Source organism: Gymnodraco acuticeps, unplaced genomic scaffold, assembly GCF_902827175.1.
Source record: "Gymnodraco acuticeps unplaced genomic scaffold, fGymAcu1.1, whole genome shotgun sequence".
NCBI classification, from domain to species: Eukaryota; Metazoa; Chordata; class Actinopteri; order Perciformes; family Bathydraconidae; genus Gymnodraco; species Gymnodraco acuticeps.
In genome coordinates, this window is record NW_022990358.1 from 213,724 (window position 1) to 233,151 (window position 19,428).

At 39.9% G+C, this 19,428-nt stretch overlaps 2 protein-coding genes across 4 annotated transcripts in view; both read left to right on the top strand.

The window, feature by feature from the left end:
• ttc28 (tetratricopeptide repeat domain 28) overlaps positions 1-2,148 on the top strand; it is a 141,551-nt gene extending 139,403 nt beyond the window's left edge. For all 3 annotated transcript variants that reach the window (XM_034224153.1, XM_034224154.1, XM_034224155.1), the window contains one exon: positions 311-2,148. In XM_034224153.1, the coding sequence (XP_034080044.1) occupies positions 311-1,421 (1,111 nt within the window). In that variant the 3' untranslated portion in view covers positions 1,422-2,148. The remainder of the gene's footprint in view (positions 1-310) is intronic.
• Positions 2,149-2,394: 246 nt separating this feature from the next.
• Positions 2,395-19,198, top strand: pitpnb (phosphatidylinositol transfer protein, beta). Its single transcript, XM_034224095.1, has 12 exons — positions 2,395-2,438; positions 7,209-7,239; positions 8,263-8,408; positions 10,895-10,986; positions 11,211-11,218; positions 12,025-12,099; positions 12,668-12,751; positions 14,737-14,814; positions 14,946-15,050; positions 15,431-15,553; positions 15,810-15,896; positions 16,551-19,198. Exons 1-11 carry the CDS (start codon positions 2,419-2,421, stop codon positions 15,855-15,857), a joined length of 810 nt encoding a protein of 269 aa, XP_034079986.1. The 5' UTR covers positions 2,395-2,418; the 3' UTR covers positions 15,858-15,896; positions 16,551-19,198.
• Positions 19,199-19,428: the final 230 nt, after the last annotated feature.

Genomic DNA, 19,428 nt, shown 5'->3' on the forward strand with positions numbered 1-19,428 from the left:
TTAAATGCAACCTGTTTGATATATATAAAATCTTTCTTATATTAAGAAATGTTCAGGAATGCATGTCTTTATCTTAAAATAACAATCACACACCTCATTTTACAAAATAAAGCTTGAAACAAGCCCAACTAAAGATATTGTAAAATAATTGTATCTTTTCTCCTTCATGATATTTGATATGGTTTACCAAGTGGTAATGATACATTAAGAAAGGAATAAATGATGATTAATTTATGATTAATGTCATAGGAATTATAGTCAAAGCTAACTTGCAACTAATCTTTCTATAACTTTATTATTTTGTTCCCAGCTCTCCTCCTCAGAGGACAGCGAAAGCAAAGGTCAGCAGCTCTGAGTCGGACCAGTCGAGTACTGAGACTGACAGCACAATCAAGTCCCAGGAGGAGAGGATGGGGCCCGCAGGACAGCTGGACCCCCAGGAACTGGCCCAGAAGATCCTGGAGGAGACACAGGTCCACATGCAGGCTGTGGAGAGCCTGCAGAAAGCAAACATTAGGGGGAAAACACTGAGGGGGCCTGAGGGGGGAGAAGAGGCGCATGCCAGGCAGCATTCAATGTCGACTCCCACAACTCCAACTCTGACTGGAGCGACACGAGGCTTCCAGCCCTCTGAGACCAGTGCGTTTAGCAGACCGCCCAGTAGAGCAAGTCTAAAGGCTTGCTCCTCCCCTCTTTCCCCCTCTGGTCAGTTCTCACCCCTCTCCGCTTCTGTTTCTACACCTCCCCCAACTCGACCAAAACTGCCATCCCGCTCCTCATCGCTGCAGAAAATCAGCTCCGGCTACAACAGCCCGGCTCATTCCTCTCCCTCTTTATCTCTCTCTGTGAATGAACAAGGGTCGCCTTTCCACACCAATTCCCCAGATGTGCATGTACAGGCCCAGCTCAAACTGAAATACCCGACCTCACCTTACACCACTCACATCTCCCCTTCCCACTCTCCTGCTGGCAGTGCCCCATCGCCGGCCCTTTCTTATTCCTCCACAGGATCCGTTTCAGCCTCCTCCAGCCCTGCAAACACCCCCGAACCCAACCAGCCAAAGCGGGACCATAAAGTCCAAGCAATTCATAACTTAAAAACGTTCTGGGCCAACGCTGGCCAGAAACAAGAGGGGCCCTGCCCTGCCAGTTTACTCCGAGGGGGGAATAAAAAAATGAGTACAGTTCAGAAAGATGTTTTGGGTTTGCTTAATCTCTCACCTAGACAAGAGTCTGTCAGCAAAAATCTAGAAGGATCTGAGGATCATAACACTGGCGAGAGACCAAATGGTCACCAAAAACTGGAGGCTAAACCGCCTCCACCTCCATCGGCTAACTCTAAAGGAAGCATCAAAATTCCCTCGGGGAACGGCTACAAGTTTCTCTCACCTGGACATTTTTTTCCATCCTCTAAATGTTGAGATATTTGCTGAACCCAGAGGGACAATCTTCTGTTTCATTTATTGTGCTATGAAAGAGGCTATCAATTTGTCAGCTAAATACTACCACATTTTTTAAGCAATACCTGCTGAGGAATAGGATTAAAAATGCTGTTTCATACTGACTGAGTGATTTTACACGTCACTACTTTATGTGAAGGGATGTTACATTTGTGAATGTGATGACTGTGCCTTCTCCTGGAGAGAGCTGGAAGGACAAAATGAGAAGTGTTGAGTCTCTGGCTTTAATTGTGTTTTGATGACTGACTAGAGAGCATGTATCTCAATGCCTCCATGTACTGTACTCAGTCTGTTGACTGAATGCCTGAGAAAAAGAGAACATTTTATGTCAACCTAAATGCTCGCTATATTGTTGTAAGTTAACCTGAATTTGATCTTGATTTATTGTGTGATAACTATTGGTAAATGTCACTATCAATGCTTATGGTTGTCATTTATTTTGTAAAGTAAACAGTGTTTTCCAGTCATTATTATACATTTTATAAAGACAATTAAAATAAAAAAAGGACGTAAGGAAAACATTTTGATATTTTTTATGGAGATTGTATGTGTGATTGTCAGCATGGTACCTCTTGCTGTTCAGTGTGTTAGCCACTTTATAATGTATCATTTTACAGCAGTGCCAGACTCCTATTTGGAAATATTTCAATTCTCAAGAAGTGGACAAATAAAAACGTTCTTTTCCTTGTTTTGTTTTTATGACACAAATCAATTCTCTCCACATTTTCACTTACATGAAATTGTCTATCTATCTATTGCAATGGATTTTATTTTGTAGTAAATCAAATGTTTCTAATTAATATGTAGAAATCATGTTTAATTCATACTCTGGTAAATCGAAGAGACAGTGGTGTGGATTTTTCAGCCTATCATATTTTTTCTGGAGGGCGGAACGAACTTGTTGATAATTCTTTCTGGTGTCCGGTCCCAGTGCGCAGGCGCAGCCCGGGTGACGAAGATGGTGCTCATCAAAGAATAGTGAGTATGAGGTGTTTTTAAAAAACGGTTTTTGGTGTGTTTAGAGGCTGATTTCCATCTATTCGAGTGCCTATTACTGAAGAGTAAATATATATGTATCGTTCAGGTCTGTCGTTTGCGGTCGCGTAACCCGTAAGAAGCCAGCTTTGAGCAGGGTGGATCAGGACGTGGATAACGGGACACACCGGTCTTTTTTAGGCGTTGCTAGTGCAAGCTAACGTTAGCATCTGAGTTGTAGCAGCGGAGGGGATAATTAGCTTCTTAGTGAAAATGAGTTACATAGAAAGGCTACACACAAACAATCTAGACATTCAGTCAGTCAACATGATTTTGAGGGTTGGATATGTCACCAACATTAAGGTAGCTAACCGGTTTGCAGCATGTTATATGTGTAAAGTGCCGTAATGTTAAGCTTTGGTCCCGTGAGTGTCAGATTAAGGTTCCTTCACCGTCGGATTTAACATGAACGTAATGCTAGCTTTGGCTAAGTTAGCCCTAGCAGCCGGCTAGCTGCTTGCATAAGCATTTTTTACAACAAGTTCATTTATAAACCTATATCTAACACTATCTAACTGCCATGTTGGTGTATTACATTCAATCATATCGTTAACAAAGAGTTTAGCAGGTATTTTCGTCCAGTATTTGCTAATTTCACATAGCAGTTGTACCCTTCACGCTAGCTTGAGGTTACTTTACTGTTACTTTGTTGGCGCTAGCATTACAGAGTTAGCCTTTTAAATGGGCGGCTAATACTTACCAAGCACCATCTCTAACGCAATTAACCACCAAATTTGAGCCCATACATTTGTCGTATTGGTATTGAGGGGGTCCTTTTCATCCACTTTCGTTTCAGCAAAGCTTATTAGCTTCTGCTATGTGGCTAACCAATATCCGCTCCAGATAACGGTACCTGTTGTAGCCTTGTTTGTTCAAGTAGCCTTGGTTAAAACATACATCTGCTTAAATCTACCACATTTTCTTCTTATTTTAAAATTGAATTATTATTGCATACTAGGCTAAAAAAACATGTGTTAAAGGTTAGATACAACCAACATGGTGTGTTTCTGTGGAATAACAATAATACAAAAATAACCTGTATTGCATTTGTATTAACGCAATTGTAGAGGAGTATTTAAAACTTACACAACATAATAATTAAAGTAAAAATGTTATTGGTCAGGAGATATGGATTTATACATATATAATACTGTAGTATAGTTTGCCCACATTATGCTTTCTAATCAAATGTATGACCATGGAACAATATATTTGATTATTCTATGCAAAATATAATCATTAAGCAAACAGATGTTCCTATCAACTCATGTTGTTATGTTTTCTAACTGTTATTGTTGTTTATAAATATTGTGATTCTAAACAATGATCAATGTATAGGAGGCATCTTGTTTTTAAAGGGAGCCTTAATTGAAGAAAATGTGTAGACCTACATTTTGATGAGCTCATTAAGAGAAAAGTACATTTCAATATTAGCGTCACTGTTAATTCTCTTTTCTTTCTGCACTAATATGGAAGTGAATAAGGCATCTGGGAGAGAGCTCGGTCAGATCACCATGGTTATTTTTCTGGTTGTGTTTTACTGCTATCTTAGAAGGATTTTGTGCACTATATCTACACATTGTCCTAATCCCTAAATCAGTATCTTCAACACTTTAAAAGAAAAGCTGCTGAGAAATACATTTGAATTGCTGTAGAAACAAATGAACAGTATGTCCAATTCAGACATGCTTATCTTGCACAACTTACATAAGTGTGTACAGTAAGAGTGAGCTGTTATCACTGTTGTAAAACTCAACTTTGGTCATGATCGACAGACACACATTACACTTTACATGAAGGTGCATTAGCTTGCAGATTTCTTTAGTTTTAAATTCAATGATTTGTAATTACCTTGGTTGCACCAACACTTATATTTTTTATAATTGAATCTGCAAATGTTTTCTCAAATACATGTTTTGTCTAAATATTGTCCATTATAAGTTAATGAAATTAATTGTTTTGTCTCTGCAACAATCTTAACACAAAAACAATATGCTTGCAATGACAAATGACACAAACAAGCCGATTTGTTGATTGACCAATTCACCCCTAGCAGCATTACATGGATGGTGTAGTAGTTCTATTAGTCACATGAATGAAAAGTGAAACAGTTAAATATTCAAACGTCACAAAGGTTGATCCCCCTCTGTGTCTAAGCTGCACAGTACCAGTAAAGTCTGCAAAGGCACATAGAGGACTTGACGGGATATTACATAACAACAGCTTACCTGGAGTACAAGACCTCTTGAACTGTGACTGGTCAGCTTTTGTCGAATAGTTGTGCCCTTGATAATCCAAGAAAGCTATTTCCAGTCCAATCCTCTCTCTGCTGCGGGCATACTTGCCAACCCTCCCGATTTTCGCGGGAGACTCCCGATTTCATTGCCCTCTCCCGGTTTCCTCCCGGGGTCATATTTCTCCCGCATTTCTCCCGATTTTTGACAAAATCAGATTTACTCAGGACTGTTTCCACTCTGACTTTAATACAGCTACACCATTGTTTGGTTTCCATGGTAGCACGTCTCTTTAGTAGCACGCGCAACTGAAAGTCTGAGAGGGTGAGGAAAATAGTCACAGAAAACAGAACAAGGATTAACAACTCCACTCTGCTCACTCATTTCCTGTAAAATACAGGTCCAGCCCACACATATGCTCCATCAAGACAGTGCACTTACAACTACATTAAGCATGTTAATCTAATACAGCTCCGGCGATGCCCCCCCCACCCCCTGCGGTGGTTTTGAAATGCTCCCGATTTCTGAGGTCTCAAGGTTGGCAAGTATGGCTGCGGGTACTCTGTATAACAAAGTGAATGTTAGTCAGTGTAAACACAGTCAATGTGTATGAAATGAATGCATCGACTACCAAGGAAACAAATGTTCTGATTATAATGCATGTTTATGTTTGCCTAGCACAACACAATCAATTTCTTAAAGGAGAATAATCAATGACTCATTAACACACCTGTGCGCTGCAGAGAATGGACACTTTGTGGTGTCATTTTCAGCAGTTGGGGGTTTGAGCAGATTGTAGGCCTCCAGATTTTTCTTATCTCACTATTGCGTTTGTCAGTCACTTTTTATCTCATGTTCAGCAAAGCACGTTTTGTTTTGATTAAAGATCCTTCCCTTTATTAGCAAATACAACAAAACTGATTGTGAAACAGTGGATATCATCCAGTAAAAGCTTTCTGCTCTTCATTGCACTGGATTAAAAAGCCCTCTGGTAGTGTCAGGGTCCCATTATTGATCCGTTTACTTCAACATCTAATGCAGTGGATGCTATTTACGTTTTTGCCAGAGCCAACTTGTTAATTTCTCTCCGTTACAAAAGCCACACACCAGCAGTATGAGCACAACAAACCCTGCTGCACTCTGCCTTTGTTTTTCCAGTTGTGCAACATTGTTTCTAAAGATACAGCACAGATTCTGGATGTGTCTTTAAAGTGTAGATAAATGATGATGGATCATCATGTATTATGAAGTATAACACACATATATCTAATGTGGTGGTTGTATTTGTTTTTTGGGAAGAAAGCTCAACTATAACCAACACACCTAAACCAATAGGTATTCCCTTACAACGTAAAACGTAATTTTTGCTAGAAAAACCCCCCCAAACAATAAATCTATATATCATTAAAGTTGCAGATGTATTTCTGTTGATGCAAGGTTTTAGCGGCAAGGTTTTTTCATGAGTGTTGTTGTTCAGGGGATCCTCTTTTAGCTGTCTGATTGTTGTCAGCCTGTAAACCGCCTCAAGCTAACCTTATCAATCACTTCATGTTTAAGGGTGGGGTGCTGAATCTGCTAGTCCCTGCACCTCATTGATAGGAAGTATGAGAGGGGGAGGGGCTTTCTTGGAGGGCAGGAAACTAGAGGAATTAGTGATTGTTTCATGTTCAAATAAGCTGCCATAGCCAAATATCAGCTATGTATAATTGATCCCTTGTTATGCCTCTTTTGAGCAGCTGCTCTATCCTTGTCTTTTTGTTACTTTAAATGTGAATTACCTCATGTTATTGGTTCAGCATCTTGTGTTCTTATTACATGACTGGACACACAGTATAATGTTTATTGTCACCACCAAAAAAACTAAATAAAAGTACGACAATCCAGTATGTCCCAATGTCATGCAGTAACACTTTTATATACAACATGTAGTACAAATGGGTAGTTGGCAGAAATCCTAATGAATTATCCTGATAAAACAGTTTTTATAAATGATGCAGATAATGTTAAGGTTTTAGAATACCCTTGTTCACCAATTTATGTTTGACCTAAATTGTGTTCAACCTTTACCTCGTAGTTATTGTTGCATTATAGCTGTGTGCAGATGAAAGACCTTTTGAGCCAAAGCTGAGTTTCAACATTCAGGCTGGGGGCCCAGTTCATTTTTTCCCCAAAGATGGTCAGAGCGGAGTAATGTTTATTTACTGCTCCATGTTTTTGTAAGTTCAGTCAGTGCTATTTATACATAAACATATTGGGATATTTGTGTATTTGTGCTCAATCATAGCTGGTCATATTAAGACTAAAAAAATCACAGCAATATTTCACTTTGAGTGAAAGAAAGCACCACTTACTTCTGCCCAGAATCGACTATGGACTGTTTTCAAACCCCATCTTCTCCAGTATTTTACCCCAGTATTTGAACTTGTTTGTTTCTCTCTCCATTTCCTGCCCCACCCCTCCCTTGTTTCCACTCTCTCAGCCGTGTAGTGTTGCCAGTCTCTGTGGAAGAGGTGAGTAATCATTACATCCATACCATCTTTGATACTTAAAGACATGTTTTCTTTACAGCGAACCTTGCCCATCATACTGTATATCACAGACACACCATGTTGGAATAGTCATATTTCTGTATTTATTTTCTCCTGTACACAGAAGTCTCTTCCACTCAGGCTTTCGTCTGAGGCACATATCGAGACAAAATAGCCTTTGTTAGAGAGCACTGGTATTGGTGTGACAGGCTGGTGTTGGTGTTTGCAGAGAGAGAGCTGGACTGGAGTGTGAGCTCAGACTTTAAAACTACAATCTCTATTATATTTCTCTTATTAGGAATCCTTTTTTTGTGCTTGAAATTATATTTTTTGGTTGCAATTGTGCTCTTTAAACCCTCACAACTAGATTGGTTCAGTGAGCCCAGACCCCAGTGTGATATCTAGTGACACGATACTTTTAATTGGCCCTATTTCACAGCATTTTCTAAATTGGAAAAACATGTGATTCCTCATTTAAACTGCCAGCCACATTTAGTTTGCTCTTAATGGGTTTTCTAGAGAATTAGTACAGCAACATAAAATAAATGATATCAGCAGCAGAAGTTATTTTGGAGGTCTTTTTGATATACTTAAGAGACAACATGCATGTAGCTTTTGTGAGGTCAGCCCCAAGTTAATAAAAGGGTGTTGTGAAACCTTTACGGCTCAGCTACCTCATAACACTATCAGAAATCCTGTATTATAGGACAATTAAGAAGCAAACACCACAATTCAAAGGCTGATAAACACACTCCAACATACCTCATTTAGAGCCTTATATACAATAGAATTAAAGAGAGTAGTCAGGGCTTTAGGTGTTGATGCAGTATAAGATTTTTCTGTGCAGCATCTAGTGGATGAGAGCGGTAAATATCCTCAAAGCACCTGCCTTGGCTTCAGGGACACGCTCAGTCTTTGTCTGTTTCAGCAATAATAGCAGGATTTGTCCCTGCACTTTAATGCTGTATATTCAGTCTTTTTTCTTTCTCTTCCTATTTCTCACAGTATCAAGTAGGGCAGCTGTTCTCTGTGGCTGAGGCCAGCAAGAATGAGACAGGAGGAGGAGAAGGCATCGAGGTGCTGAAGAACGAACCTTATGAGAAGGATGGGGAGAAGGGACAATACACACATAAAATATACCATCTAAAGAGGCAAGTCTTTCAAACTGAATTGTCTAAGGTTAAACATTGCCCGACTTTTTAAAAAGAGAAAATATTTAAATAACCCTTAGCCAATCATAGGGTGGATACAGTAGGTTGACCGCCTTACATGCCCCTTCCACACCAACGCGTTTTCAGCTCCGGCTCGGAGCTGGAGCCTGAAAAGTACCGGTTTTTCCTGTTCACACCGCAGAGGCGCCGCCTCGTAGCTCCGGAATCCGGTTCACTTCCAGCTCCAAAAAATTGTCGGTCTAGAGGCAAGAGCTTCGGAGCTAAGAGGCGCCGTCGCTTACGTCTCTCTTACGTCGAGGCGGGTTGAAGTAAGGCAAGGCAAGTTTATTTATATAGCACCTTTCAACACAAGGCAATTCAAAGTGCTTTACAAAAAACGAAAGACATTAAGAAAATGGCATTTAAAATCAGTCATTAAAAAGAAAAGATAATAAAATAAACATTAAAAGAAAAAATACATGGATAAAAGTTACAGTGCAGTTTAAGGTGTGAATAGTTCAATTAAAAGTCTTTAGTCTGGATTTAAAAGTAGTCAGAGTTGCAGCGGACCTGCAGTTTTCAGGGAGTTTGTTCCAGATATTTGGAGCATAATAACTGAACGCTGCTTTACCATGTTTAGACTCTGGGGACAGAAAGCTGACCAGTCCCTGAAGACCTGAGAGATCTGGATGGTTCATAATTTAGCAGGAGGTCAGAAATGTATTTTGGGCCTAAACCATTCAGTGCTTTATAAACCAGCAGCAGTATTTTTGAAATCTATTCTTTGACACACAGGAAGCCAGTGTAAAGACTTCAGAACAGGAGTGATGTGATCCACTTTCTTAGTGTTAGTGAGGACTCGAGCAGCAGCGTTCTGAATCAGCTGCAGTTTTCTAATAGATTTTTTAGTGAGACCTGTGAAGACACCATTACAGTAGTCCAGTCTACTGAAGATAAAAGCATGGACACGTTTTTCCAAATCCTGCTGTGACATTAGTCTTTTAATCCTAGATATGTTCTTTAGGTGATAGTAGGCTGATTTAGTAACAGTTTTAATGTGACTGTTGAAACTCAGGTCAGAGTCCATGACTACACCTAGATTTCTGGCTTTATCTGTTGTTTTGAACATTGCAGGCTGAAGCTCAGTGCTAACTTTTATACGTTCTGACTTGGCTCCAAAAACCATTACCTCAGTTTTATCTTTGTTTAATTGGAGAAAGTTCTGACACATCCAGTCATTGATTTGTTCAATGCACTTACTCAGTGTTTGAATTGGAGCATAGTCTCCTGGTGAAATTGTTACGTAAATTTGTGTGTCATCCGCATAGCTATGGTAACTTATTTTGTTGTTTTTCATTATCTGAGCCAGTGGTAGCATGTAGATGTTAAAGAGAAGAGGCCCCAAGATGGAGCCTTGAGGAACCCCACATGTCATATTTGTCAACTCAGATGTGTATTTACCTATAGAAACAAAGTTGTTTCTGTCCTTTAAGTAGGATTCAAACCAATTTAGAACTGTTTCCGAAAGTCCCACCCAGTTTTCTAGTCGTTCGAGTAATATGTTGTGGTCAACAGTGTCAAACGCAGCACTGAGATCACTGAGAAGTAGATGCTGAAGACCACAAAGAAGTCTTGCATTTCGCATGTGATGTTTGTAAAGTTCCAAGTAAAGTCGTCCGATGCCTTCCATTTCGTTTCGTTTCGTTGTCGATGTGAGGGATTTCCGCGCGGTTTGGATTTTATGAAGCAGGCACGTAAACGGTGACGTCATGACGCAGCAGCGGCAGCTCTGGGCGGTGTGAACAGAGCGGGAACAGAAAAGGGAAACCGGAGCTGAACCAGAAAAGCTCTAGCTCAGAGCTAGAAAGGGAAAAGCGCTGGTGTGAAAGCCGCCACAGTGATGGCTACACAGGTTTGTGTTAGGCTAAAAGTGTAGGCTTTTTGCATGCAGCAGTGGTACTTAGTGGATGCAATAAATGGCTCAGTGATGAGGATGGAGAGACAGGGAAACATCTGCAGCCTCAATATTCAGAGATAGCCCCTTTGTGACCGACATAAACATGAAAACACGTATTACCCATGGCGTTGTTATCAGCTTTTGGCCAACACCACCAAAAAGGTAAATAAAACAAAGCGCTGGCATCAGAACGTGATTGTTTCCTCTATCTGGACGTGTTTGTTTAGATCACAGAGAAAGGACTATTACCATTTACAGGTATAGCTATTGTGGGAGCCAGACATTAGGTAGTGATGACTGCTCTGCTTGCCTCAAGCGCTTTGAGCACCAGGAAAAGCGCTATATAAATGTAATGTGTTATTATTATGCCAAAAGTGTTTCCTTTGAGTTTATTCCTGCTTGATGTTCTCCATGTTTCAAGATGAAAGTTCAAACCAACCTGCAGATAAACACAATCACCCTGGATGTTTTCTTCCTCTTGAAAGGATCACAGAGTTGCTTTTCTGACGTTCTTTCCCTCCCACTGCAGTAAAGTCCCAGGTTATGTGAAGATGATTGCACCAGAGGGAGCATTAGTTTTTCACGAAAAGGCCTGGAACGCCTACCCGTACTGTCGCACAAGTAAGTTCACGTCGATGAATGAATCATTTCATACTTCATGTTATTTCACAATAGGGTGCTGGATGATGAAAATGTTGTAGTTAAAGCAAAACCTTCAAAGCACATTTTATGAATGTAATACAGTTGTTTTCCTCTCTTAGTTGAACGTTTTCTGATCAATTGAATCCAGATTGTTGATACTGATGCTTTTTTTAATTCCCTTTTCTTCCCCTCCCGCTTTGCAGTTGTGACGGTGAGTTGTTTCTCAAACTTGTTACTCTCTGAAGTTCATGTTTCTTAAGGTTTTGATGTAGTGTGACTCCTCACAGAGCTGACTAGCAGTTGTTGTGGTTAGCTCCCCAGCTAGCCCTGCAAGAATATTAATAAACAACATTTCTATGAGCTTCCTCCTATTTTCTCTATTTACTACTACGGGTGTTTTGTTCTCAGGATTGTACATCATTTCATTAAATAAAGAGTTTTTAAAGAGGGGGTAAACAGTTCTAAAAGGATTCCTTACTAACACAAATGTTTTTCTTTTTGCCATTGATTTCTTTTGTGAGAAGTTTTTATCCCCACAGGGAATGATATAACGGTAGAGGCTGTTACCTGGCTAATAAGCTACAATAGTTTGCATGTCGGAAGTTGATAATTCTTTTTAATTTGAGGCTAAAAGTGTTTGAAAAGATTGACTCTCCCCCCTGGAGCTTCCCCCTATCTCCTGGGGGGTGGTATCACACATACCACTATCTGCCTGCTGACACTGATCCCTGTTGCTGTACATTACCTGCCAGCTTACACTGTTACGAGGGCTTTAAAATAGCCTGAGCCGAGCAGCATCACTAGTGATGTTTCAGTGTAACCGTTTGATTGGTTGATTGGATTTAGCTGCAGGGTTTAAGCACAATAGCAGAATCCTCATTTTACGGTGTTCTCTGTGCTCTTTTGTCCTGGCCCTTTGAAGCCAGCTGTACTTCATTCAGTTTACCAGTGGTACTTTTAAAAACTAAAGGCCAAGTTCTCTTTATCCCCCTTGATAAAAATGTGTCTGCTTTTCAGAACGAGTACATGAAGGACGACTTCATGATAAAGATCGAGACGTGGCACAAACCTGACATGGGAACAATAGAAAATGTAAGTGACCAGGGTAAACGGTGTGGAGGCATGTTGGTGTTAAAAGGGTTCTTATTTTGGTGTTGCACTCTTTTCAAGTCAGGAGAAGATTAAAAAAGAACAGCAGCAGAGGCTAATATGTCCTGACCTTCAGACCCTAGTATAAGTCACAATCTGGAACACTGCATCCTACATTTCCCATAATACAACATAAGAGCATGTTTCATTGGACCATCCCTGTTTGATTAACAGCCCTTTAAAAAGAGTTTGTGCCCAGTTTATAATGCAGGCTTTCTGTTATACATTTAAGTCTCCAAGTCCAAATGCATATATTGATTATTCTCCCAAACTCCCTGATTCCCCTCTGAAACCCCAGAGGACGCAACACAAGCTTCAAAGTGTGAAACGGGTGGATTCCCACATAAGAAGAAAAAAACATCTTAATAAAGTTGCAGAAGAAGAGTTGAAGTTCCAATACACTGCTGTGGTTTTGAATGTCATTAGATTTTCACTCAACACTGACCTCCTGAAGGGAACAAAGTGTCCCTTGTGTGCTGAGCTGAGGTGTACATGTTTCTCTTTGTTTTAGGTCCATGACCTGGACGAGCCAACATGGAGGACGGTGGAGGTGTCTCCAATAGATATTGCCAGCAAAGAAGAAGTGGCCCCAGGGGTGAGGTTTTCTGTTTTATACTGGTGTTCCTAAAAGGCCTTTTTTTCATACCACTAAACATAGATTAACACAAACTAAAAGCACACAGCAAGTGAATCAGGTGTTGGTAACTGATTTACAGCATGGTGTGTCCACCCTGAGGAAGAGTGTGGTCATACAGAATGAGAGACATGCAGTCACTTTATTCATTTATGGCCATATGGTTGTTTGCAATATATCTCACTCATCATGTTTATCATAAAAAACTAAATGTTCTTGAAATTGACTGGGGGGGAGCATTCACTTGAATTGGCGACAATGGATACTCCAATCAATTTCCTGCCTGGATTCTGCACTTGCTTGTCACTCCACTCATTGTCAGTTTCGTGAAAAATGTAAAGTCTATCATTTCTTCTTGCGGACAGCTGTCTCTCTCAGCTGGAAATCCAACCATTAAGACTTGAATAAATAGCCATTTACATGTAATCAGTGACTGTCTGTAATGCACTGTAGAAGCTTTTCAACAGTGACCAGTAAAATGCCTATTGTTGCTATCATATACCTCAGCAGCTGATTCAATATTGACTGTCTTTGGAACAGCTCTAGGCTGTGCATTATCTATTAATGTATCTTTTATGTGGCATCATTTCTGACCATTCAGAAGGAAAAAAAATGTCTTAATGCAAAGTTGTATTGTTGAAATGGCACGACTATACAGTTGGACTGCATTTATAAAGCACAAGGAAATGCACTGTGACAGGTTATCAGTCATTTGATTTGCTGTCAAATGGATATAAGAGATATTAAAAGTATTTTGGTAAATGGCGTGAGACCACTGATAAATGACACTGAACCTTCTTTTAAAACCTTTCACCAGTCCATTATGGTCTCCTGTCAGTACTGTCTACCAAGACTGTCATGTCGCCTGTGGTTTACAATCTTAAAGGAAGCATTAAGCCATTTTCATCCTGGTGGGACACAGTGTTTCTTACACTAGCACATGAACAGTAATGACTTAAGTGGATCAGGTTGAGGCTGAGGCGTAATCTGAATGTCCATCTGCTCCAGGTTTCTGCACTCGTTTCCAGAGGCCTAATGGATTAAAACAGCAGAGAGCCACGAGCTTTGGTGTGGGGGTGTACAAATACAATGTTGTAGATGCTGATTCGTTAGTAGTCCTGGACCGAATAGGACTCAACTGAATTTGCTTTGCTTTGATTAAATCTAGCAAGTAGTTAAACCTGTTAATCCAACTGAGATTAAAGATGTCTACTACAAGAAATACCTGAGTTTCAACAATTAACATAAAAGCACAGATTAAAGTATTATTTAAAAGTATTTCTACACAGACCTATACTCTGTGAGACCTGTGCCTTTGAAGCTTCAAATAAATAACCAACAAGACAACGCTGCTTGCTTTCACCAGTTTATTATTGATTACTCTCATTGTACATCTTTACAGTATTGACCAGTTTAAAATATCCACAACAACCGCCTGGACTTTTTTAGATCTGTATTCATATAAATATATCTATACATAGACCCACTCAGTGTTACTATGTGTTGTAGTTTAAAATCAGGTGGTAGATTATCCCATGCAGTAGGTGCAGACATTTTAAGGATTTTAGGACAGGCGAAAAATCCCTGCAAATGTAGGTTGACTGAAAACAGCCTTGTTTTGAGCTTTGTAACAATAGTTCAGGTAATGAAATCTGTTTTTAAATTGTAAATGTGTCTTAAGAACTATGAGGTTTTAACACCTTAAGTCCCCTTGAACATAAATATGTGTTTGTTGATTTGGATGTTTGACTTTCACTGTGTAAAAAAAAGTATGTGTAGTCTTTACTTGACCCTTGTGGTTCTGAGCATGCTGACTTCAACAAACAGGAACAAATCTGATGATGGTGACGTGACCCTTAAACAAAGGCTGTCTATCTGCACAGTGTGTTTCAGGTACACTCTGTTTCTTTATCTTAATGTGTTGTTGCCCTCTGTTCCCTTATCAGGACTATAAGCCAGAAGAAGATCCTACCCTTTTCTACTCCGCCAAGACGGGCAGAGGACCCCTCAACCCTGAATGGAAGGTACCTGAGTTCCAGAGAGCAGGACATATAAAACGCTTACTGCTGGACATCATGATGTTCTCTGTCTGTCCTTGGTAACATTTCAGATGAATGAAATGTGCTTTTTCCTCTTTTTCCCCCTGCTTCTACAGAATGAGCTGAAGACAGATTGTCCTTACATGTGTGCGTACAAACTGGTCACTGTCAAGTTCAAATGGTGGGGTCTTCAGACCAAAGTGGAAAACTTCATCCACAGGGTAATATATCTTTGCCATATCATGTTTTTCAATGAATAATTGGTGCATAGTCTTTGATACGATTGAAATGTACCAATGAAGTGTTGTTTCTGTTTTGAACAGCAGAGGGAGACATGGCTTTTTCAGTGTTTCTTAAAATTGGAGAGAGAATTTAACTGAGTAAAGCATGGATCAGTGCAGGGAAGAGATGAGACAGGCAAGGGTAAAGGAACGTTAACCTTGTACAATTATTTAAATAGAAACACATTTAAAGTCTCCAACACAGACTGAAGGCAGGAAACAGGAGCCCCCACTTCAGTCCGACCTGTCATTTGCCTCTAATCCACTTTTGGTGTTGTGCAGTTGTTTTACATTTGAACCTTTTTTTTGTCCTTCCACAGCAAGAAAAGCGTATTTTCACCAATTTCCACCGCCAGCTGTTCTGCTGGATTGACAGGTGGGTGGGTTTGACCATGGAGGACATCAGGCGGATGGAGGAAGAGACCCAAAAAGAGCTTGAGGAGGTAATTACATTTCCAACTATCCACTGTACGTCTTGAATTTGAAAGCAGGTGTAAATAATGCAGTTAAAGTATTTCAACATTAACTGGAATGCAGGATTCAGTAGACCTTCATTAATATTTGACATGTTTAAAGATATTCTTAATGTCAATGAACTCACACATCAATCAATTGTTCTGTTTGGAGCAGACTGCTGGAGACGACGCGACACACTTAATCTTCCTGATTTAACCCCCTTACTCCTGAATTTCACATTAGATGCGTCAGAAGGGAGATGTGCGAGGCACCTCTGCAACAGACGAGTAGAGGCCCGCTGCTGTAGGTCAAACACTAGAGGCAGGCTGAGTAAGTCTCATCAGAGGAGGGTGGTGGCGCTGCATGGATCATTCTCCACCCATTTCCTAATTCTTCTGTCTAATCATTTATTTTTGTTTATATTTTTGAGCAAGAGCATAGAAATTCAACAAAGCAGGTTGTCACCTACGTTTTCTAACACTTTATACTGATAGAGATACAGATCATACAGTAACGGACCATTCCTCATCTCATAAGGTCAGACACAATCCATTTTTCCTAGTATTTCAATCATTTATCAACACATAGTTTAGGTGAAAGTCATTCTCTCCGTACTTTCAAGATGAAACAATTCAGTCTTTATTAGACGTTCTATGTGTATCTGCTGTCTAACTGACTTGTTTTTAAGTACTGTCCAGTTTGCTTGATGTTTTATAATCCCCGTCTTATCTTCCCATTCTAATCTTTCTTCATCTCATTCCAGTCATTGTCCTTTTGCCTGCTTTTCATCAATCACATTTGTCTTTTTCACTCATTTTAACACTCTTGCAGCTTCATCACTTTTTTCAATTTGTTTATCTCCTGATGTTACGTTTGTTTTTAAATGTTGGCTGATTTCCCTGCATGTCTTATTGCAACCACATTTGACCATCTCTTTCGTCCTTTCACCCAAAGTAAACCCAAACTTCTCTCTCCGTCTCCCAGCTGCGTAAAACAGGTCCGATTCGAGGCACCAGTGCTGCTCATGACGAATGAGGCAAATCAACCAAACCCTGTCATGATGATGTCATCAGAGACACGTCCACCACGATGAGGAAGTGGCCCTGACGTCGCCTCTTTTTTTCCTGTCTCACATGATTCATTGGGGGGTTTGAAAAGATTGGTTAACAGTACTGTACAGATTCTACCCCAATCACAAGCCTCCTGTTCACAACAGAAAACATGGTTTTGCATACATATAAAAAGAAAAAAAAAACTCTTTGCACAGAACGTAAATTGCCTGATATGTAATTGTTAGTTGATTATTACAATGGGCTTTGTTTTTATTCAGGTGTGTACACCGTGACTCAGAAAGTCAAGCCTTTTAAATAATTTAGAATGTTGTTTTTAGGTATACAGGTTCCCACAAAAATTGGTATAAGATGATTTAGCAGGTATTGGACCATTTATCCCCGACCTACCCTTGTATTATAATTGTCTGTCTCTCCCCTCAGTATCGTCTATATGCTTGTCCTGGTTAAATTTGTCTAGATCTCCTCCCCTCCATCTTACTGAACCCTCTATCTGGCAGTAGTTGGGAATTCTGATGTTTTTCTTTGTTTTTTAGTTTTCGTTTCAAGGCATTTATGGTTCAAAGCAAATTTCATGCATGATGGATAATTCTCTGCTATTGTTTTCCCCACACATGCACACCAGCCCTCCTCCTCAGTCACAAGTGCATGTGTACAACAGCAACTCCTCGCTACACTGTCATTGCATGTGTTTAGTCGCTGCAATGCAGCTGCGCTCAAGTGGATTGTTTGTGTTGATTAGAGAGAGAGTCTGTACAATACACCTGTGTGTTAGTGTGTGCTTGTAAGTGTTATCAGCTGCCTTCGCTCTTAAAGGACTGTCACTCTTGAGATGAATAATGTTCAGATTTAATATCCAGGCTTCTGAGTGTTCTCGGCTCACAGCTGAGCTCTCACTCCTCCACCAGCCTGTTGAACCTGCCTCATGCTGTCGCTGCATGTCCTTGCTACTTGGCTAGGGCTTTAACTGGACGGCACCCAAAAGCCTCCGCATTGCTTTTTAAAACTAAAACAAATGAGGATGAGAGTTTGTGACTGTGTGCGTGAATCAAGGTATTTTTTTTTTTTTTTTATATCGTTCTCAAACTACAGTTTCCTCTCTCCCCTAACAGAGCAAATCAGGCAGATCGCTTTTGTTTGTTGTGGGTTGATGAGCATTTTGCTTGTATATTTTATTTTCACAAGTTTGAAAATACTGCAAAAGGTTTGAGGTCAGTCGGATCTTTTCTCATCGGTTAAGGAGGAAATTGCCTCGGAAAAGGTTAAAAACACTTTACTCTTACAGTTTAGATCAGTGTTGGGTTATAGTACGAGCCACGATCATTATACTGCGCTCTTTCCTGCATCACTACGGTTTGGATTGATTCAATCACAGCAAGAGCTCACTTTTGCAGTCTTTAACTTGAGAGTAATGCAGATCCTGTTTGGGCTCTAGGTAAAATATTTGTGATGTTTTTGATCATGATGTAGCTTAGTGCAGATATACAGCTGTGATTGAGACTTAGTTTATTCGATCAGGTATGAGTGTCTAGCCTATCTGTGCGTTGTGTTTGTTGGACAGGTTAACAGAGAGTTATAAGTGTACTTTATAATAGGCCCATTATAGAAATGGACAAACTGTACATACATCCACAGACTTGAATGGATTATTCACAGCTTCTCAGCGGTGTCAGGTCTATCATTCAATACTGCTAACTTAAAGTAAGTTGTGATGTTGTCAGAGCAGGTAATGTCAGCTCTGTGGACAGTGTGTGTAAAGTAAAGCGAACAGTCTGCGTGTTGTTGCTCACACCATGGTTTAACCGTACCTCATCCATGCTTGTGAATGTACAGCTAGGAGACAGAAGTGATGTTTCTGAACTGCAGGACAACTGACTTGTTTCACACCTGTACAAGCATGACATGGAGCCATTATATCATCAAAAGACAAGGAGAGATTTAAAACAACTTCAGAATTGGATCTGCATGCTCAACACTTTCTTTTCATTTTTTATTCTTTACGTTTTCCTTTCTTTTGTCTCTGTTGTTCTCTGTGTTTGATCAGGACATCAGTGCTTTTGAGAAGCTCTTAAACTGCATTAGACAAGAAGGGAAATCTTTTAAAAGGGCAGTTCTCCTCAGAATCAAACTGGATTTGGCTGGACCTCGGTTTACAAACGAGGAGTGAAAAGCCTCACCGAGTTTGATGATGACGGGAGGCGCCTGGTAGACTAGAATAGGCTGAGTGATGTACAGTTTTGTAGCATTACCAGTGATGCCAGCCAGGGTATGACTGAGGGGAGGGATAGAAGCTTAGGGAACAAATGGAGTCCAAAATACAGTTTTCTCTATTGTAATCATGAATAAGCACTTGCAAAATCTACTGTTTTTTTTAATGTTTTTGAAAGACAAAGATTCACAATGTATTCAATTTTCTCTTTTCTGATAAGGCAACATTCAGGGGAATCAGTAGTGAATGTAATACAATTAGTTCCTTTTCTTTTTTGTACAGCTTTCAGGCTGTGACAGGTCTAGACAATGGAACATAACAGAATATCTAATAAATTTGAACAAATAAGAGAATAAATGTGCCGTTTCATGTGAGAACTGTGTCTCTTATGGTTATGGAGGACGGAACATGACATAAGTATGAAGAAATACAGGAATAAATAAATATGAAAATAAAACGGAACACACGTTATTATATATCTTTAATATATTTCTACATTTACGGTCACTTACATTTCTGTATTTCTGTGTCCGTATGCTAATGAGGTGGGCGGTCCTAACCTCAGTCTGAAGCATGATTGGTT